The following is a 21,853-nucleotide window of genomic DNA, read 5'->3' on the forward strand; positions in this document are numbered from 1 at the left end:
CTACAGCCCACCCCTGGACAGAATGTCTCACTCCCTGCCTCTCTTTGCCCTGCTGTTTCCCCTGCTGGATTGAGAGCAGGTGGCACTGCCAAGTTTGGTTCCTGGAGAGGACAGGCACGTTCCCTGCCCCGCTGCAGAGAAGCAGCATTGTTCCCTCATGGTGTCTCCTTCAGCTGGGTTCCAGCTGTCCCGGCTGCCCGGGAGCTGGGCTGGGATGTGCTGAATCAGGGGACACGCAGCCCTGAATGCAGTGTTAATGATCTTGGTGTGCAAAGGAGAGGACAGGCGCAGTGCCACCGTGCTCTGTGTGATGCTCCCTGCCCTCCCGGAGGCTGCAAATGTCCCTCTGCCCTTCAGCCTGTGGGAACGGGGCTGAGGGGAACCCTAAGAGCACCTGAGGGTAAGAACTGGGCATTTTGGGGTTCAGAACTGAGGGCTGTGGGTGGGCTGAGCCCTGTGTGTGCCCTGCTCCCCGTGCCAGGAGCCAGCCTGCAGTGCAGAGTCCCTGAGGAGAGACAGCTCACAGTAATCCTTGCTCTGCCAACGGATGGTTTATGGACTGATCCTAAAACGTGCCTCGCTCCAGCATTAACAGAGCATATGTCAGGGCTGGGGGCAGCTGCTTTGATGCAGTGTTACGAAATGCTGCAAGTGCTGCAGGCATGGCCAGGCCCTCCAAAACCTGCCTGGATCTGCTCAGCTCTCAGGCCAGGACACTGAAGCATCTCCTGATGCCATCGCAGGTCCCCTGGGCCACCTCCACGTGCAGGGCAGAGCCCCCTGTGCCCTTCCCATCCCTGCACCAGCCTGGTGCCTCTGTATGCAGTCCCACAGGGAGAGCTGCCCCACTGGCCCATCTCCCCTGGCGCTGAGCTGCTGTCAGGTGCATCCGCCCGCTCTTGGCTCAAGGTGGCTGCCCCAGTGCCACCGCTGCCAGCTGGCACCCGCTGCCCCGCCTGACGCTCCGGCCTCTTTGGGAACTTGCTGAGCCACGGGCAGCAGCTCGGACGTGCCCGGCTCTGCTCCGGAGGCTGCTGATGAGGGCTGATTTAGTGGCGATCGAACCGCATTGGAAGTGCTCCTTGAAATCCGAGACAAGTGTCTGCAGCTCTCCAGGCACAGGGGCGGCTGCGGTGCCCTGAGGCCGTGGCACAAGGGCAGGAGCTGGCTCAGCTCGGCGGTGCCAAGGGCAGTGCCTTCAGCAGCACCAGGTAGGAGCCTCCTGTGCCAGGCTGGGGCACCAGCTGCTGCCTTGAAGAGGCGTTGCTGTGTCCGGAGCCCAAATGGGTGGGTGGGCTGGAAATTGCCTGTGCCAGTGGTGAGGGGTCTGTGAGGATGGTGGGGCTGCTGCTCCAGGGGTCGGGGGTTCCCTGGTGGCTCTGGAGATGGCACAGCCAGGGGCCCTGGTGCAAACATGCATGGCAGAGGCAGGATCACGGAGCTGCTTAATGGTGCCAACCCTGAGGTGATGGGATGCAGTGATCTGAGGTGGGCTTGAGGTGTTGTGGCAGCTCTGGCTTTCCTCAGGGTCCTTACAGGTGTGAACAGGGACCATGAAACTGGTCCTTACTTAGGGGGTTTGAGGGAATTTTGTGACAACTGTTGGTGGCCACTTTCATACCAACTTCCTTTTACTTCTGCTGCTTTTATTTGTTGTTGTGTGTACTCAGCTGGAGGCAAGGAAGGTGGACTCAGTAGAACGTAACCTAGTGAACTCAAACAAGATTTTTTTTTCCCCTTCAAATTTCTTGCTCTCTTATCAAGTTCATGCACTTTCTGTATTGCTGAATGGAGAGATCTCTCAAATAGCTCTTGTCAGATCCCCTTAGCTCTGTGGCAAAGGCAGTTTGACCTGGGGGCAGGTTCTGGTCCTGTGCGTTGGCTCTCTTGAAGTCAGTCCAAATACAAGTCCCATGGGACACAAACTAGTGCTGATGGCAGGAGGGAGCACGAGGGTCCCTGCTGGGGTAGGACACTGAGAGAACATCCATGTGCAGATGTTCGGGCTGCACGTGCATGGGGAACATCTGTCCAGGCTGGGATAACAGGGTGGCCTTTACGGGTCTGCCTCCGAGTTATTCAGAATACAGGAAATGTGGGAAAGGACCTGACCTGCACCAAACCTGCTCCCTCATCAGGATTTTGTAGCTTGGCCAGAACTCCACTGCCCTGCTGATGTATCTCATGTCCAGCCAGTGGCTTTTCTGGGATGCTCTGGGATGCTGTGGGGTGCTGAGGGGTGCTGTGGGATGCTGTGGGGTGCTGTGGGGTGCTGTGGGACACTGTGGAATGCTGTAGGATGCTGTGGGGTGCTGTGGAATGCTGTGGGATGCTGTGGGGTGATGTGGGGTGCTGTGGGGTGCTGTGGGATGCTGTGGGATGCTGTGGGGTGCTGTGGGATGCTGTGGGGTGCTGTGGGGTGCTGCGGGATGCTGTGGGGTGCTGTGGGATGCTGTGGGGTGCTGTGGGGTGCTGTTGGATGCTGTTGGATGCTGTGGGGTGCTGCGGGATGCTGTGGGGTGCTGTGGGATGCTGTGGGGTGCTGTGGGGTGCAGATCTGGGCAGTGGTGGGTGAGTGGCAGCTCAGCTGCCCCATCCAGGAGAGCCCTTGGGAAGACTACCCAAAAATTTGCAACTGCTTGTGATCCTTCTGCATGGAGGAGATAAAACTTCCTTGGTCCTGGGGTGGTGGAGCTGGGATGTGGCGACCCTGAGTTCTGCCTCAGAGCCCCTGAGTGTCACTCAACCTTCACCTGGCCTTAGTTCCCCTCCGGTGAAAGGTAACAGCCCCTCATTCCTCAGCCAAAAGGTCCTCAAGGCTTTGCTGAAGAGGTGAAATCTGCCCCAAAGCAGCCTCAGCCAGGGCACTGCCAGCCTGCACACGTGCCACGATCTGTCCCCACGACCTGTCCCAGCCACCAGCCACCCGCTCTGTGGCCCTGACACCTGAGAAGCAGAACAGGCGCAGAAGAAATTAAGTGAATGAGACAACAAGTGTGCGTGCAATTAGGACAGACCTTCAAAGGCTGCCCCGGGAGCCGGGACAGGAGCTGCTGCCTAATCAGAGCAACAGCAGTGCCCGTTTTAAAGACGAGGGAGACTTTGGGGATACTTTGTCCACATAATGTTCCAATTTTAGCTCCGCGCCCTGGGATGTAATTGCATTAAAAATACCCGGGGAGGGGGAGGATGCCAAGGGCAGCCGGCGACCTGCCCCGGCTGGCGTGTCCCCACCAGCGTGCCGCGTGTCTCGCTGAGTCCCTGGGGCCCCGTCTCACATTCCTGCTGCTGATCGCCTCCCAGATCTGCTTTCCGGTTGCTCTGTTAATGGTTATCCTGGGAAAGGTCTCTAGCTCCGTTAGCAGCTAGTGGGGACACCTCCCGCTGCTTTAGGACTATTGATGGAGACACTCCGGGTGCAGAAGGCGCAGGACGGGGCCGAGACCCGCTGGGGACAGCGGCGCTCACCCGGTGGGTGGGCGAGTGGCAGCGCACCCCATCCCTGCGGCGGGGACCGCGCTGCCTTCTGTCCCCGCTGCTCCTTCTCCCCGGTGCCCCCATCTCCCTGTCCCGCTGTCCCCGCTGTCCCCGCTGTCCCCGCTGTCCCCGCCGCTCCTCGGGCCCGGCGCGGAGCGGCGGCGCCACCGCGGGGCCGCGGCCGGGGCTGCACCGAACCGAGCCCCGCTGCTCCCCGGTGCTCCCGGGAGGACCGAGCCTCGTATCCCGCGGGGTGCCGAGCGCTGGGGCTTTGGACAGCCCGAGCCCAAACCCCCGCTGCGGTCCCGCACCCACCCCACGCAGCCCTGCCGAGGATGCTGGGGACATCCCTGCAGGGCACCCTTGGGTGCTGCCCGGCCACCCACAGACGCCCCGGCCCCTGCCTTGGCCCCTTGCCGGCCTGCGGGTATTTGTAAGCGCAGCTGCCAGCTCCGAGCGGTAACTGGATCGCGGGGCTCGGGTGACCTTCGCGCCTCCGAGGCTGTTCTGGATGTCGCAGCCATCCCCGGCTCGGGGTCGGGCAGCAGGAGCAGTGTCCCTGCAAGGCAAAGGCCGCTGGAGGGCTGTCCCCGACTGACCCCAGGCCCTCCGTGGTGTCGCTGTGTGGGTCTGGGCTCCAGCTCATGATGCAAGTTGGTCCCACAGAGCCCCACGTTGGGGACAGGCACCTGCTGGTGGCCAACGGTGCCAGTGCCAGTCGTTCTCCTGCCCTGGTGGGGACGGGCTCTGGGACGCCCTCGCCGCACACGAGTCCTGCCAGCTGAATCTCTTGTCTGCAGAGAGCTGGTTCCATCCTAACTCCACCTTGGGCCAACCCACAGTGCTGCCCACGAGCGAACAGAGAGACTTGACCTGACACAAGGAGTGTCGTCTAGAGCTGGAAACTTGGAAGAAGTGGGTTATTCTCTACCCCAGCACTCCTGGGAATGCTGCTGCTCGTGTCGTCTTGCCCAAACGCTGTTGCACTTGCTCAGGGATCCCCCCAGATTCAGACAACCACAGGCGTGGGACCTGAGCTGGGCTCTCCTGCCTCACCCGGCAGCTGCTCCTGTCCCTCTGTCCTCACAGTGGGTCTGTCCTTCCTCCCGCAGGCATGAAGCGACCCCTGAGCCCATCCCAGAGCCCCGAGAGCGCAGTGCAGCTGGTGGAGGAGGCCAGCTGCCCCCCCAGCCAGCCCGAGCAGCGCACCAAGCGGGAGAAGAAGCACCAGTCGTTCACACTTTGCGAGGTCTGCAATATCCAACTCAACTCGGCTGCACAGGCGCAGATCCACTACAACGGCAAGTCCCACCAGAAGCGCCTCAAGCAGCTAAACAAGGGGAAGATGCCAGCGGCCCAAGGTAGGAGCCCACCCGGCAGGTCAAGCTTGCCCAAAGGCTGCCCTTGCTCTGGCACAGCTGCTCTGTTGGGCTCATGGAAAGTTTGGAAGTGCTTGATTTTGTCCTTGGCGTCTGTCACTTGCTGGAGCTGCGGGGCTTTCAGTCCTCAAGTGGTTTTGGAGCCCAAGAGGCCACACTGCGGCAGCAGAGGGATGGACACGTGTGGGTCTGTCCACGTTCAAGCGTGGCTGTTGCTGCTCTGTCTTTGTGGGTGTCTTCTTGAGTTCTGTAGGTGCCACGGGGACATGCGTGCCCAAGGCTGTCAGTTACTGAGCTACTGGATGCTGCTTTGCAGGTGCCAACCTGACCGTGTCCCTCCAGGCTCCTGCCGTGCACTTCTCCTGTATCTGTGCTGGGTTTGAGTCAAAATGCTGCTTAGATGTTGGTGCTGAGGCTCCTCACCTGTTGGCTGCACAGGGATGCCAGCACATGGCAGCAAGGCTGGCACGTGCAGGTGCCGTGCTGCTGGGCAGGAGCTTGTGCAAGGGCAAGGACTCACTTGCCCTCTGTGCCATCTGCCAGCACTCACCTGGCCGGGCCCAGCTGGCTGCTGCAGATTTTATGCACAAAAGCAGGGAAATGTGCCCAGAAATGTCACCCTGTCACCATGGCTGACCTGCTCTGCCTGAGCCTTTGGCTGGGAGGGATTGTCATTAGCAGCAAACCAAGGGAATTGTGTGGAATGACAAAATGCCTTGGGATGGAAGATTTAATGGTTCCCTGCTCCTGCTCTTACTAGAGACTGGGCAGGCTGGAGCCATAAATACTTAGCATGGCTATAGTCATCTGTGTGCCAAATCCTACCCTGACTGGTGCTGGTTTTGTTTGGGTAAGGCCTGGGATATGCAAAGGAGCAGGTCTCTTCATCAACATTACTGACAGATGGAAATATCGCCGGCTATTTTAATGGGGACAGGGCTCATAAATTCCAGCTTGCAGCTTCCACCTTCTCCCCTCAATCTGCTTGTGGCCTGATGGGAGGCTGCCCAGGGATGCATTTCCTTCTGAGCCAGAGAATCTTGGAGATGCCAATCTGCTCTTTGTGCCTCTGCCGGTGTGGCACCCCGGGCCCCGCGCTGTCGGCCCCACACGCTGCGCTCTGCCAGGGCTCTGATCTGCCTGTCTGGGGAACTGCAGGCAGCAGCTGCTCCCTGCGCCTCCCTGGCCCTCCTGTTCCCGCCGGGGCTGACCTTCCCCTGCACTTTTGGATAAAAATGTCACTTCCAGCCTTGTCACTGTGAGCCTTTCCCAGCCTCCTGAGGCGTGCCCCAGGGCGGCTGGGACTGACTGATGTGACTCCTGTGCCCCTCTGCACCGTCGTGCCACTGGTGCTGGGGGTACTTGATTGTAAAGATGCCATGTGCGACCCCCAAAACGCAAAGGGGACCAGCCCTGTCTTGAGGACAAGGGCAGGACAAGCTCCTGGCTGGGCTGTGGCACATGGGCAGGGCTGGCAGGGCAGTGGGGTGCTGGGGAAGCCCTGCCCTGCCTCATCACACTCCTCTAGGAGCCCTTCACCGGCCAGACCTGCACCTTTGGGTGCTGAGAAAATGCATCTGCCCGCAGTCCTGGGAGGAGTCACCCCTTCCTGGGCAGCTGCCTGCTCCGGGGCTGGGCTCAGCCTGGCACAGCCCACAGTCAGGAATGGCTAACACAGGTCTCCAGTGGTGTGGCAGCACTGGGGGAGTCTTGTGAGGGTAAAGACAGTGGATTAAATGAAGTAATTGAGTTAGACAAAGAGGGGATGTTCCTCTGGGCTGGAATCTCTGTCTCATGCTGACATCTACAGCTACATCAAAGCAGCTTCCCAGCCACCACTCAGTCTCCCCATTCCCCTCTGGCTCCTCGGATCTGCTCTTCTTGCACAGGCTGTGATCGCTGGCGTCTCGTGGAGCAAAGCTGCAGAGGAGCGGCGCTGGCAAACATGCTAATCAGTGTCATTACAATTCATTAGCTCTGTACCAGAAAGCCCCCAACTTAAAAACAAATTATTGCTTATTAGACGTTTCATTTTGCAAGACAAATCCCAGATCCTTGTTGTCCTGTGTGGAATCATGGTGAAGGTGATGATTAGACACGGGGTGGTCACAGATGAAAGATGTTTTCGTGCCGCAGATGCCAGTTCTAATCCAAGTGGGTCACGAGTGATTTAATTACTGCCTGTGATTTCCCAGGGAGCCCAAGCGATCTCAGTTTGCTCTCAGAGTCCTCGGGAACCAAATCACTGTCTGGTGCTGAATGAGCAGGAAGAGCTGTGACACCCCAAATGGGGACCAGTGGCTGCAGGGGCATGGACAGGGGGCTGCTGCTTCCCCTCATCCTGGATCATCTCTGGGGCTGCCATCACTGGACAGGCTGAGCTGGAGCATTTCAAAACTTACACCCTGATCCGTGGCTCTCCCCAAAAGTCCTTTCCACCCGTGTCTCGATGAAGCCATGGGATGTAAAGAGCAGTAAAGAACAGCTCGTGCAGGCTGCTAGCAGGGCGGTGTCTCTGGGCTCTGCCAGCCCCCATCTCCCCAAAAGGCAGCGGGAAGCGCTCTCCTTTGGAGCACGAGGCTCTGCTTTCCCTGGCAAATCTGAGCTGACAGCAGCTCATGCCCCTTTGGCCAGAGTCCATGGGAAGGACACACTGTTCAGGCATCTCCTGTGTGCACGAGGCTCCACACAAGCCCCGAGCCCAACTCAAACCACTTTTCTTGGCTTTGGAGGCTGCTGAGCTGCTCCCCCAAATCGAATGCCAAGGCAGGGCCAAAGCACCCTGAGGGAGCTGTGCCCTGGGGCTGATTTGTGTCACAAACTCTTCCTCCTCTCCAATATCCCGCGGCATTTTCTACCCTGACCCTCTCCCTGGCTGCCCAGTGCTGTCACTCTGCCTCACACTGGGGCTGCCTGGTGCTGCCCCCCCCTTGGCAACACAGCCCTGGAACAACAGTCCTTTGCAAAGGGAAAAGTCCTGGTTTTCCCAATTATCCGCTGAAATGTCTGTCCATGCGTGTTTGGGAGCAGAAAGGCTTGAGATGAGCAGAGAAATCGCTGTGACAGCTTCAGCATCACTGGGCCTGCAGCAGAGAGCAGAGCCCCTGGCAGGGGATGTGGGGACCCTGGGGGAGCCTGGGCTGCTCTGGAACTCAGAGGGGGCTGGCAGCTGCTGGTGGGATTATCTTGGGTTTCATGGGGGGTCCCAGATGAGCTCCCTGATTTTGGCAGCTGGCAGGGAACCCACTGGCCTTGAATGGCTCCTGCAGGGCTGGGGTGGCTCCTGGGGCTGGGCTGTCGCCTGTTGCACTGACCCAGGAGCCCATGGTGGTGCTCTCGGCTGGGCTGGGACAGCCCTGCTGGGAGACAACTCCCGAAAACCACCCAGAGCAGCAGAGGGAGGGGAACTGGTGGGTCTGATCCCACTCCATGCTGCTGCTCCGTGATCCTGGGCCCTGTTCCTTTTCCAGGACCCTGCTCTGTGTGCTCTGGCACCTGGTTCTCAGCTGCATTCCCTCCTCCTTCCCCCATGCTCTCTGCTGTGGCAGCCTTTCAGCTGTTCATTACCCACCAAAGGGTGCCAGGCCCTTTCAGCCCTGTTCAGCTGGGCTTTGTCTGCAATAATCCCAAGCTATTGATTTAAATAGTTTGCAAACATGTGGGATTAGGGTCTAATTGGGACTAATCGAGGTGCAGCAGTCATGTCACCGCTAAGTTGGGGCTGGGACATTCTCACATCTGCCCTTGATGGAGCTCCCAGCCCTGCCCAGCCTTGGTGCCTGCCAGGACCTGCTCCAGCAGTGCCAGAGGAAATGTTCTTTCTTGCCTCCTCCTGCAGCAGTTTGCTGCTCTCCTGCTTTTGGGACTTTCTGGAGAAATTTGGCAGGGACAGGCCAGTATCTGGCTGGCGTGGGAGCCACTGCACAGCGTCCATCACCAGGTACCCTGGCAGCACATTGGGCTCTCCCAAACTTCCCAGGGGCAGATCCATGCCCAGCCTAAGTGTTAAAGGGGATTTAACATTTGGCTGGGACGGACCCTGCATCTGCCAGGTGCTGATCAATACCTTGTGCCTGAGCAGCACCAGGGCTCAGATTTTAAGCTTCTGTGAATTTATGAAGGACAAACATATGGAGTCCTCCTGCTCCATTGGCCTCGGCTGCTCCCTTCAGCTGTGAGCAGAGATGAGCAAAAATAGCTTTTCAGATCAGATTTGAATAACCTGGAATCTCAGTGGGAGAAATATAATGGTTTTTTCATGTCTTAAAGATGCTGGCTGGGATCAGGAATAATTTGAAGAAGCTGAATTGGGTAATTGTACATTTTCCTTCCCTCTGCTCACTCCCAGGCTTCTCCCTTCCTGTTGGGGCAGAGGGATGGGGCGCAGGGATGTCCCTTGGGGCTCCTGAGGGCAGAGCTGGGCGGAGTGAGAAGGGGAGGGATTTACCCCTGCCACTGGGAACTGGCAGAAAAGGCCTTTTTCACTAAATGCTCTTTTTTTTTTACCAGAACACCTCCGGTTTCTGTGGGGGAAGGGACCTGTGGGTGCCATGTGAGAGGCTGCACATGAGCCCAGACATCAGCTTCGTGCTGGCCCATGAATCCAGAGCAAACTGCTCCCTTTCTAAATCCTCAGAAAATACCCCATTAGCTTGCTGTCCCTCTGCAAAGCCCAGCTATGCAGCTTTCTGTGGATTAATAACTGTAGCATAATTAATCTCTGATTTTATTGAGTCAGTAGCTTCAAATAGAAAATGAATTGATTAGTGGTCAGCTTCGCCTTGAAGGTTTTTGTGGTGTGGACCCTTCCCCACCAGGACTCTGACCTCTGGCTCTGCACCCCAGTTCTGGTCAGAGCTTCAGGGATATTTTTCCTTGACACACTTATTCTAAAAAGATCCTTTACATTTAAATTCTTGGCCATAAAATGACACAAAGAAGCTGCAGGGCTTTTCTTGTGCTGCTGGGGCATGAAGGAGGTGGGAGCCTCCCATGGCAGGAGCTTGGCTGCTCAGGTGAATCCTCCAGCTGCATCCAGGGAAGGGTTTTGCCTCAAGAAATGTAGAGATCTAGCCAAAATATATCAAGGTCAGATAATAGAAATCAAGTATCATCTTTGTGTGGGCTGGTGGAGGCTGCCTGGGCCATGGGAGCGTCAGGGTGCCACTGATGTGGTGCTGGCAGAGGCTGTGCTGCTGGCAGTGGCGAGTTTTCCCCCAAAAAAAAAAAATCAGTAGGAAGTTGCCTCGTGTTATTTTTAAGCCCTGCAGTTGTGAGCCATTCCTCCTGAATCGCGGATTTCGCTGTCACGTTCTTCCAGTGGGTTCGCTGTCAAGTCGCCTCAATAGTGTTTCAGGGCCACTCAGCTCAGGGCTGAGGCACACGTGACATTAATTAGAAGCGGATTAAGAACAACGAGGAACATGTAGCCGTGGAGTATTTCACAATTTCTCATGTAGCATCATCAGCTCAGTAGATTTGGAAGAGGAAACCTGGCATTTATTTTAAGTAGGGAACAAAATGGTCAAAGCAGCAGCTGAGCTGTGAGCACACCCCAGCTTGTCCCCGTCCCGACAGAGCTGTGAGCCCGAAGGGGCCTTTTCCAGAGCTCCATGGGCAGCTCTGAGCAGGGCTGATGGGCTGATGTCCCCTCGGGAGGGGATGGGGATGCTCTAGGGTCGGGCTCCTGGCTCTTGTGGCCGCCCCACGCATCGGATCCAAAGCCCTGTTTGGAGGGTTTGGCTTTGCCCCCGAGCACTTGGGGGCTGCTGTGTCTGGAACATCCCCTGGGGGACCTCGGCACCCCCGGGGGGCTCTGCTGTTCTCGGGAGGAGGCAGCCGCTGTCCTGCTGTGACACGGGAGAGAGGCGAGCATCCTACTGCATCCCGCCACTGCATCCCACCGCTGCATCCCACCGCTGCATCCCACAGCTGCATCCCACAGCTGCATCCCACAGCTGCATCCCACAGCTGCATCCCGCCACTGCATCCCACCGCTGCATCCCACCGCTGCATCCCACAGCTGCATCCCACAGCTGCATCCCGCGGCTGCATCCCACCGCTGCATCCCACAGCTGCATCCCGCCGCTGCATCCCACGGCTGCATCCCGCCGCTGCATCCCACAGCTGCATCCCACCGCTGCATCCCACAGCTGCATCCCGCTGCTGCATCCCACCGCTGCATCCCGCCGCTGCATCCCACCACTGCATCCCACTGCTGCATCCCGCAGCTGCATCCCACAGCTGCATCCCACCACTGCATCCCACAGCTGCATCCCTCTGCTGCATCCCGCCGCTGCATCCCGCCGCTCCCCGCTCCCTCCCCGGCTGTCGCAGGGCATTAGAGGCGCTGGATGGAGCCGGTCGTGCCCCGGCGCCGTCCCGAAGAGCACCGGGACTGAACGGGGGGAACCGGAGAGGGGTTACAGCCACGGGGAGGTGACTTGTCCGCGTCTCAGTGATGGAAACGCAGCTCATCCCCCCCGGCCTCCAGCCCCGGGCCGCTCTCCGTGCCCGCCGTGTCCTGCGTGTGTGTGCACACGCGTGTGCTGCTGGCCTGGGGACACGGGAGGAGAGAGCTTTGGAGCCAGGGAACGGGGAGGAGAGGGGGGTGTGGGTAGTGTAGAGCTGTCACTGTGATTTAGGGTTGGCTGCTTAAACTGTTTTATTTTCCCAGACAGTAAGTCGTAAGCAATATAAAATTCTCTCTGAAGAGATGATCTCCCCTCGTCATGCTTCTGCCTCTTTCCCGGAGTGAGCTCTCCTTTCCATAACCCCGTGGTGTCAGTGCGGGTGTGCAGAGGGAGAAAATGGGATTCTGGCTTTGGGAGCCATGCCCACAGCCTGGAACTGGGGCTCCAGGGGGATGCAGGGCCCTGCTCTCTGGTCCTGGTGACACTGGGAGAGCTGGTGACACTGGGAGCAGAGTGGTGCAGAGCTGTGGATGAGGTGGCTGTCAGGGACTGCTGTTCACAGCCATGTGTTCTGCCAGCACAAGGACCATGGCCTTTCCCTGCAGCCTCCCTGGGCTGCCCCCAGTTCTGCTGTCGGAGCTGTTGGAGCTGTTGGAGCTGTTGGAGCTGTTGGAGCTGTTGGAGTTGCTGGAGCAGTTGGAGCAGTGCTGCCTCTGCCTGCAGGCACTGCCTGCTCACCTCAGATTCAGTTCCTTTTTCATGCCTCTGAGTTACCGCTGCTTTTGGACAGCTTGCCCACAACACTGCTCCAGCTCACCTCTGGTATTTTCTGCAGCCACAGATTTATGAGGAACAGTTGCATTTATTTGGCCATTGCTGTGCCAGCCGGAGTGTCTCGGTGTGCTCTGAGCTGTGGCACCAGAGCGTTTGCCCAGATGAGCTCCCTGGGCACCAGCAGCTCCTGAGGGGTCAAAGCTAAGCAGGAACCTGATGGGCAAGACCAGAGACAGCATCACCTCATGCTAATTAAGTGTCCAAAAGATTTTGGGTAGTTGGTTTCCATGCCAAACCCTAGCTGACTCCATCTGTGCCCTGTGGTCCCCCAGGAAATCTGCACTGGCCTAGGGGGAACCCAAGTGTGGTGGCAAGGTGGAACCCTCTGCCCTGCCCCTCCCAGGAGGGCCCACGTCAATTAGATGGAAAATCTTACACTCTCTCTCTGAAACTATTTCCAGGTGTAATTTCCACCCCTTTTCTTGATAATTAAATATTTTTAGGTCATCCAGTTTCTCCACCCTATTCACAGACATGTCCTGGATGCCTTTGTAATTAGCCTCTCTGGGAAAGATGATGAAGGAGGGAGGCACAGCACATCGCCCCACTACCAAAGCCCTGCCCACCTTGGCTCATCCTTGGGGGTCAGAGCTGGGGGTGTGTGTCCCCCAGGGTCGCCAGACCCCTCCACTGACACAAGTCTCCCATGTTTGCTCCTTTTAAATGCATAAAAGCACAAACCCGCAGGAAGGATTCATTTAAAAACTGGGGATTAATAAAAAAAGGAATGGATCCGGGTGGGCACTGTGAACTCAGCAGTTTGGCAAGTCTCTGTTTATCAGGGGGGTCATGGGGGACTGTGAGCCACAAACCCCATTCTCTTTGTGTGGGAAGCCCCCTGGGGGAGGAGGATTCAGCCCTTAAAATATGTTACTTTAATCCTGAGCAAACTCGGGAGCAGGAAAGGTCAGCGCCTGCCTTCCTGGCCCGGCAGGGATGAACCGCCGGCGGCTGCCTCAGCCGGAGCCTTCTGCTTCTGATGGGGCTCAAGTTACAGAGCAGAAGAAAACCGATACACATCCTCCAGGTGTATCAGTCCTGATCCTATCTGGCGTCTTTCACCCCCAAATTATACCCTAAATCCTTGGTGAACAAAGTCAGCCAGAAAGGCTCTGGAAGGCTCAGCAGACTTGGGCAGGGGACCAGTTCTGGCTGATCTTTTATCCCTGTCTCCCTCCTCCTTTATTGATGTGTTCATTGCCCAGTTCTGGTCACTATTTGCCAGGCTGCCTCTGGAGTCTAAGGCTGGGAAGAGCCAGTCCTGGACATCCCTCAGCCAGCAAAAATTGAACACTGCCCTCAGCAGGGTTCAGAGTAATCCCTCTGTTGTGGTTCCTGGAGTCTGTTGTCACAAAGAACCCAGCGAAGTGGTGACATTGGTGCCACAGCTGAGCCTGAGCAGCCTCCCCTTCTCCCTGCCCTCCCTCGTCCTTTAAGCCACAGGCAGGATTCGAGCAGACCTGCCCAAGCAAGCCCGGCTTGATGCGTGTTTGGGATTTGCCTCTCCCGGGATGGGTGTGATGAGCTGCAGGCTGAGGGCTGGGGCCTGGGGCCATTTCACCAGAAACTCTCTGTTTCCATCCCCACACTCTTGGGGTGTTCAGCCATCAGTGTCCCCCGTGTGGGTATCAACCTGTGCGTTGGAAAGTGGTGACCACGAGGGGCTGTGGCACCTGCCCTGTGTTGGCTCTGGGGTTTTTTAGGGCCTCCCACGGGATGGTGGAGCTGGTTGTGATGGCCCCTGGGCACCTTTCTCAGCCACTCTGGGGTAGAAGCTTCAGCAGCTTCATCCCACAGAGGAGGTGGTGGAGAGCTGCAGCCACGGGCTTTGCTCCCTGGGATGGGGGCAGCTGGTAGCAGCACTGAGAGGGAGGTGTGGGTCTGCACCCTGTGGAAAGGTTCTGCTGCTGCCCCACACCAGCTCTGGGGTACATGGACAAATATAGCAAGTTATGCACAGGACGGACCCACAGTGCAGAGCTGGGAAATTCCAGTGATGCGCTGGGCTGGGCTGGGCTGGCAGGGCCGGAGGCGTTAATGGCAGGGGCTGTAATCAGCACCTGCAATTAACCTCCGTTCCAGCTGGCCTCAAAGGCTCGACCACAAAGTGCAGCATCCCACACCCCGTTCCTCCCTCCCACCCCTCCGTGGCACTCCAGCTCGAGCCCTTTCAGCCATGACGATGCCGGCCAGGACCTGCTCGCCTGGCTGGGATAAATAAATGCAGCATGAACCACAGCTGGGATAGGATTTATTGAGGGAATTGCTGGGTCAGGGCTGGCTGTAAATGAAGGATACAGTGGGAGTCAGGGCTGCACATCCCACCGGTCCTTGCTGCTCCCACCGGTCCTTGCCAGAGGGGCTGGAGGTCAGGAGATGCCAGACTTGCTCATGGTTATCCCTGGGGAAAGGAGAACCGCCATCGTTCTGGGGTGGAGGAGCCCCCTACTCCTCCCAGTCTTTACATTTCTAGCTCCCTCTGCTCCATGCTCCTTGCAGTAACACCAAACTGCTGATGACATTAAACAAATTAATACCGGGTTTAAATAGCCTGCGGGAGGCCGGGCCAGGCCTGCGGGGCCAGCTGTCAATCCCGGATTAGCGAGTGCCCCGGCTAAACTTACTGCTGCTGTTAACGACCCTGACAGCAGCACCCTGTCCGGGGCTCTGCCAGCGCTGCCCCGGTGCCAGCCGTGCCAGGTGAAGTCCATGAAAGACCCATGGTGTGCTGTAGCCCAGCAGCAGCGCCCTGAGGGGCTCTGATGGCTTCAGTGCTTTTCAGTGCACCAAAATTCTGTAATTTACCCCAAAAGTGCCCAGTCTGGCTGTGGCACACGGGAAGGGACTCGGGCATCTCATGGTTTAAAAGATTCATTTTCACTCTGCTTATGACCCAGCGGTTTCTGCCCAACTCCTTGTATTGTTTGACTCAAGAAAAATATTTAATTCCTTCCTTGTTCTTGTCTCCCATTCAGGGAGGCAGGGGAGGTGATTGTTTCCCCTTTTCACAAGCAGGTTTTTCATTTCCCTGTTTAAAGGGCAGCAATGTAGGCAAGTAATGAGCCTCGCCTCTTGAGAAGAAACCAAAAATCAGCACAGAGAAGGTGCTGCCATGAGGAGCCCAACTTTGCTGATGAACTGATGGGGAGGGCAGTGGGCCCTAGGCTCATGCAAACCCCAATCACGGGGGGCTGAGATGAGCACCCCACTCGGGCCGGGCTGCCCGTGTCCAGTCGTGTCACCCCACAAGCTGATGACATGGTTGAAGGGAGGTTGAAGGGAGCCGGGACCCGCGGTCACCAGGCAGGGACCCGCTCCCCGCTGCCGGTGAGCCTCTCCCGGGGGTCGGGCTCGGTGGCTGCCGCTGAGTCTCTCCTCCCCGACCAAACCCGGCGGCGGAGACCCACAAGGACATTTCGGCACTGTCACCCCAAAGCGGTCACCTTAGGGGACGCTCCGGGGGTGCAGCGGAGCTGGTGAAGGTTCCCTCCCCTCGCCCCAAGTTTCGGGATTCGGGCAGCCCCGGCTGGGGGGCGGCTGTGCGGGGAGAGGGAGCGCCCGGTCGGTCCCCCCCGCCCATTTCCACGCTGATAGCGGCAGCTCCGGCAGCTTCTCCCCCCGCGCTGCTGCGGGGCCGAGGCGGGGCCGGACGCGGGGCGAGGGGCGGCGGGAGCGGGGCTGGGGCTGCGCCCGCCCGGCCCTGCCCGCAGCTCTGCCCGGCCCTGCCCGCAGCTCTGCCCGCCGAGCGGGAGGCACCAGCAGCGCGGAGGCGACGCAGCCGCATCCAAAATGCTTCTAGGTGGGTAAAACGCAACTTTCCCGCAGCCTCATCTCTCCCCGTCGCCCTCCATCTCTCTCCCTTCCATCGCTCCTTCATCCCCCGGCTCGCTGCCGGCGGAGTCGCCGCTCCGGGGGTGCAGCGGGACCGGGGCGGCTGCGGAGCTCGGGGGGCCGGAGGGGCTCGCGGGCAGGGGGACCGGGGCATCGCCTCGCCGCGGTCCCGGGGCTGCCGCTACCCGCACAGCCCCGGCTGGAGCGCTCCCGTCTTCTGCCGGTTCCTTCAGCTGGAGGAAAGGGCACTTTTTCGGCGTCCGAGCTGTTCTTCATGCACAGAAACGCACCGAATTGGTTCTTATTTTGCTGGTAGCTCTGCGCAGACTGTGTGTGTGTTTCGGGGGTGGGGGGGGTCTCTTCTCCACTTTGCGATTTTGGCCACTAACTTTAAATAGTGAAACGCTGAGGTGGGTTATTTAATGCCGGGAAAGAACCCCCGGAATAAGCGGTACTCAAGGAGTCCGGGCTCAGAGTGAGGGGCTGGGAATGGGCTCGGCATCAAACTCAACTACTGATTCACCTGTGGGGTCCCCATCCTGTTCCCAGCAGGGCTTGGCACCCCAAATTATCCTATTGAGATTTTCTTGCTTCTAAGAAATGATGTCGTTCCCATTCCTTATTGCCGTTCTGCCTGAAAACCCCGGTAAAAAGCTGCTCGTGTTATTTGCATCAGCTGAGGCTGTACCCTACACCCACAAAATGGTCCCTCCCCGCCCAGCACATAGGCAGCCTGTTCCCTCGGCTCCCAGCCTGCTAATCCTAATTACTTACGGGCTTCAAGCTGAGTTTGACTCACTGCATCTTATTGATTTCTCCCAGGGCTGCAAAAAGAGGAGGGAAAAGGTTGTGTGCTGACGGGGCTGGATTTTGCCCTTGCTCTTTGTCTGGGTGTCAGCTCCAACTTGTGTCTCTGCTGCACCTGCGACACAAACGCTCGATGCTTTTTGTGTGATATGGGGCTGGGGGAGAGCGACCAGCAGTGTCCTTGTGGGGGTGGCCAGGTGGCCAGCGGTGGAGCTCCGTGGCCAGCGGTGGAGCTCCGTGGCCAGTGGTGGAGCTCCGTGGCCAGGCTTGGCTGGCACGGACTGGAGAAGCGGAGCAGCGGCAGCAAATAGAACGTGACGCTGTTCTTGGTTTTGTGTGGATTCGGGCTGGTAATTTCAGTGGTTTTGTTTTATTATCAGCGTTAACTTTGCGGCAGGTGCTGGGGAGGGAGCGTGGCCCCTGGCTGCTGGCAGCGATGGCTCTGGCACGTCCCCGCGGGCAGCGGTGCCGCTTCTCTGTGTGTGTGTGTGTGTGCTGTGCACATCTGTGTGGGCACGGGCACGTCTCAGGCTGCCATGCACTCATTTTCCTCTGATAACATGTGCTTGTGGGTGCCTGAGGGCGACCAAGCCAGGAACATGGATGTTGTTAGCCTGGCACATCAGTCAGCTGCCCATGTTGGGGTGCCTGTCTCCCATGGATCAAGCTGGCCCCAGCTGTCTCCTGTGGATCAATTTAATTTTTCTAATAGTTTGAAACACAATCTTTTCTCTGAAATGTCTTTCCCTGTCTCTCTGGAACGTGTAACACTACTCGGGATATTTATCTGGAGTACTTGTCAGGCTTAAAAGACAAACTAAAGTCCAGCCCCAGAGCTTGCTTTTCACTCTGTAGCCTCAGATATGGAGGAAACATTGAATAGCCACTAAAGCTTCAGTTTTGACCCCGCAATGTCTTGGTCTCACTGACATTCCCCATGCCAGGACCATGTTGCTCCAGGGGGAAGAACGTGGTGGTTATAGTGCTTTCATGGTGATTCCAGCCCTCTCGGGACTTCTGGGGGTGCCAGTGTGGGGAGCCTGGCCCCACTGAGCTGCTGGGTTTGGCTTTGGGGCTCCTTTGGCAGATGGTGGGACTGAGCTTTGCCTGTGCTTGTTTTGGGTGGATTTCCCTGTAAATGCAGCAGTTGTTTTTATTACTGAGGCTTGCTCCAAGCAATGTCCTGGGGGACACATCTGTCCCTTGGTTTCAGCCCTGAGCAACACTGGGCAGGGGGGAACAGGGGGCTCTGACCTCCTCCAACAGCCTCAGCCTCCCCTTCAGAGTATTTTTAGACCAAGCTGTCATGTAATCTTGACCTCCAGGATGATGTGGGCTAAAAAATATCACTGCGTCTCCAGCATCAAGCCCAGGATATAATTTACAAATCTCTTTAGCCCATTCTTAATTATGCCTCACCTTGCTGCAGTAATGAACTGCTAACAAGTATTTTGAGCAAATGTGAACTTTTTTTTTGAAGTTTCTCAGTGCTGATGCTCCTGGCAGGTGCTGGCGGCACAGAGGCTTTGATGGTTTGTTTCAGCACCCACCTGATGTCCCTGAGCTTGTAATGACTGCAGGGGCTGGGGATTTAGCAGATTGCTTTTTTTTGCCTTTCCTGAGCGGGATGTTGGAAGGAGTGGGCTGGCTGCTCCCACTCTCCTCCAGAGTGATTATATTAGCATGGCCTGGGTAGGAGTGGCGGAAATTACAATGAAATACTAGAGGTAGGAAATAAAAATCTAATTTAAAAATAATGACAGATGTGTGTCATCTCCCAAACCCTAGGCATGACCATCCTGGCCGTGGGGCAGCTCTGGTTGTAGGGGGTGTTGTGTGCTTCAGCTGTTGGGGAGCTGTGCTCAGGGAATAATGCTGGGAGCAGAGAGCTGGCAAGGGGAGACAAAGGGCTTTGGTCTCTCTAAAACTTGAGAGGGGAAATATGTGAGTGGATTTGGGTTTGAAAGCCCTCTTGGTCCCCCAGGACTTGCTCTGCTGAAGTCTGACTTGGTGGGCGCCGTTGGGGCAATTCCCCTTTTCCTCCTATCCAAGCAATTCTGGGACTGGCTGAAGCCCCCATGGTTTCACTGCTTAGGGGTTTGGGGACTGGCACATGCAGTGGTTTGGGGGTCACCATGGTGGTCTGTGTGCAGGGCTCTGGCACTTCTGGGATGGCATTGCTGAGAAGGAACAGCCCAGCAGGGATGGCCACTGGCTGGAGCCTGGCTCTGCCACTGACCTACCAGGTGGCCCTGCCCATGTCACTTGTCCTCTCCGAACCTGGCTGTCTTCTGGTGGGTTTTCTTGGCTCTCTGGGGGCTCTGTGCCAGCCCAGCCCTGGCTGTGTGAGGGAGGCACCTGCCTTCAGGTGCTTCAATAATAGAAATCATTAATTTTCGCTGCTAATGGAAGAAATGCTGCACTATGAAAAATGTGCGTTGGCTTGGAGGCAATTCAAAAGGCTGGTGGAGACGGGAGCCCCTAATTTGTTCCAAATTGGTTATTTCACTGGAATGGTGAGAAAGCATCAATCTGAGGAGCTTTTCTCCCTTTTCATTTCTGTCAGCCGTTCCTCGGCTGTAATGAATTGGACTTGGCTGCAATTTTTACAATTTAAACAGTGTCCAGAATAAAGGCTGAACTGACTGGGGGCTCTGGTGCACTCCTGAGCTCTCTGTCTCTCGGGAGGACCCTGGCCTGTCCCCCACCACCCACAGAGGGACAGGCAGGGCTGTGGAGCCCAGATCAGGGTTCAGTGTTTGCCACCTCCCTTCAGCTGCCTCCAGTCAGGATGAGCCCAAATCCCCCCTGAGCCCCTCGGGACTTGTGGCAGAGGTCGGTGGGGTCTTGGCTGGGCTGCACTGGCCTGGCAGCACGACACGGGAGACACTGGGCTGATTGGGATCTCTGCTGAAGGAGGCATTCCTAAATGCTGGTTTTTTTCAGATCATTACCTGGCAAATGGGGAGCGTTGGGAATTAAAATCCAAAGGGAGTTGGGCTCAATGTTTGTGGACAAGAGAGGAAAAGATGCTTGATAGATCAAGACTGATATCCAGTTTTGCTCCTCAGCAGCTGATTTTGGTATCAGTGCTGTGGGGTGAAGTTTCCTGCAGCTCTTGGGGAGAAAGAGGCAGCCAAGCTGCCTCCCAAGGACCAGGTGCATGGACTGGAGGAAGCCCAGGGAGCGAGATCACCCTGTCCCTGCTTCTGCTCCTTGACAAAAGGGCTTTGCCCTTCTCAGCTGCTGCTCAGAGGAGCCTCAGCCCAGAGCTGGGGTTGCCGGCGGGGAGAGATGAGCATGCTCCCCCCGCTCCCCAGCCTAGCTCAGTAATCCTGTTGTGGCCATGTCCAGAGTTTGCAGGAATGTCATCTGAGTTTATTTCAAGGCTTGTTCCCTGCCAGCTGCAGTCACGCAGCTGAAGGTTGTGACAAAGCTGTGCAGGGGAACGAGGCACGAGGCTGCATCCTGCAAGCTGGCAGTGGGGTGTGTGTGGGGATCCCGTGTCACCAAGCTGGGGGCTTCTTCTCCAGTAGCACCCCATGGTTCACTAGCTATGACCCACTGCCCATCCAAGCCCCTCCACAAGGACCTGAGCGTGCTGGAGCCAGTCTTTGTGCCCACAGTGGTGCTGGAAGGGCAGCCCCAGCAAAGGAGAAACAGCCCCCTGAGTACCCTGAACTGCAGGAGAGCTGGGACCCAGCTGGGAAACACTGGGGTCCCCCAGTGTGTGTCCCATCCTCATCTCTGCGTGGGAACACCTTCTCTTCCCCACATCCCTTCCAGTGTCTGCACATCCTGCAGGCCGTGTCCCTGCCAGATCCGCCCGTCCAGGCACCAGCCCGGGGGCTGCAGGAGTATTTTTAATCTGGCTGAGCTGACACGGTGCCGGGTGCTCTCTCCCACATGAGGCAGCGGCTCCTCGCAGCCTTCCCCCTCCGCCACACACGGCAGAGATTGAACTGAGCTGTCACCACCTTCGGGTGCGAGGGATGCAGCCGGGCAGCTCCAGGAGTCCTCCCTCCCTTGCATTCTCCCAGTTCATTTTGGGGGCTGTCACAGCTGGGGTTTCGGGTGCAGAGGGTGAGCAGGGACCTGCAGGGTGCTGGGTCTTTCCTACCCGTGCCCGGTGATGGCCAGGGGTGAGAGGGCTGGTGGAGCCAGGCACAGCAAGGTGGGTGGGCAGGAGAACTGGGGGCTGAGCAGGGATGGGCTCCCTGGGGTCAGCAGCTCTGGGAACACCAGCACCTCCGCTTCCCTGCGGGAAGAGCGTGCGTCATTTCCCAGAGCCTGACTGGCTTAGAGCAGGGATGGAAACAAAATCTCATAAATATCTTTGGACTCGGGAATTTAAACATTTTTTGGGGTAATATCGCTGGGTTTGGTCTCTTCTGTTCAGCTTCTTATAGGTGCAGTAAGAAACCCTCGGGGAGCCCCCCCATGGATGTGGGGCTGGAGTGCAGGAAGGGGTGCCAGGGATTGGCCTGGAGCATCCCAGTGGGGTCTGCTCTGGCTGCTGGAGGTGTGGGATGCCAATGGAAACTGGGACTCAGATGGAAACTGTGGCTCATGGCTGCTGCCGCCCTCGAGCCGAGGGGATGATGGATGTGCTGGTGCTCCGGGCACCTGCCCACCCAGCATGGCACAGTCGGGAAAAATAGCAACAATTGGCTCGAGCCAAGGCTGCTGCATGGAGGTAAACAGGAGTATCTCCACTCCAGTTCCTTTAGGAAGGACGTCTGATATCCGGCAGCTATGTGAGGGCAGAGTGCTCGGCAGGGTCAGGGACATCCTGCAAATGCTGCCCAAAATTCGTGTTACAGCTTGAGGCTTCCAGCAGGAATGGGTTTGCAGGGGAGAAGGGGTCAGTGGTTTGAGCCTTGCCTCTTGCATGGGGCAGGCAGAACAAGGGTGCTCTTGTCCGGAGTTCACTGGTCCCGTGGATTCCACTGCAGGGGAATCCTCCGTGGAGGGGTCCTCATGGGAACTGGATTTGGATCTAGCCACTGCTAAACTGGGGTCGCTGACCTTTGCTGTCCTGCTCTGGGTGCTGGCAACCAGGGAATGGGACGGGGGATGCAGCAGGCTCCTGCCTAAAAACTCATTAAAAAG

At 57.6% G+C, this 21,853-nt stretch overlaps 1 protein-coding gene across 4 annotated transcripts in view; it reads left to right on the forward strand.

Annotated features, from left to right (window-relative positions):
- Positions 1 to 21,853, forward strand: part of ZNF385C (zinc finger protein 385C) — a 59,270-nt gene that overhangs the window by 13,905 nt on the left and 23,512 nt on the right. For 2 of the 4 annotated variants that reach the window (XM_041721561.2, XM_030256249.4), the window contains exon 2: positions 4,590 to 4,838. The exons of 1 other annotated variant lie outside the window; for it this stretch is intronic. In XM_041721561.2, the coding sequence (XP_041577495.2) occupies positions 4,590 to 4,838 (249 nt within the window). Of the gene's footprint in view, positions 1 to 4,589; positions 4,839 to 15,727; positions 15,903 to 21,853 lie in introns of those variants that run through there. One more of the 4 variants, XM_072919042.1, reaches the window with a different exon arrangement.

This window comes from Taeniopygia guttata, chromosome 27, assembly GCF_048771995.1.
Source record: "Taeniopygia guttata chromosome 27, bTaeGut7.mat, whole genome shotgun sequence".
NCBI lineage: Eukaryota > Metazoa > Chordata > Aves > Passeriformes > Estrildidae > Taeniopygia > Taeniopygia guttata.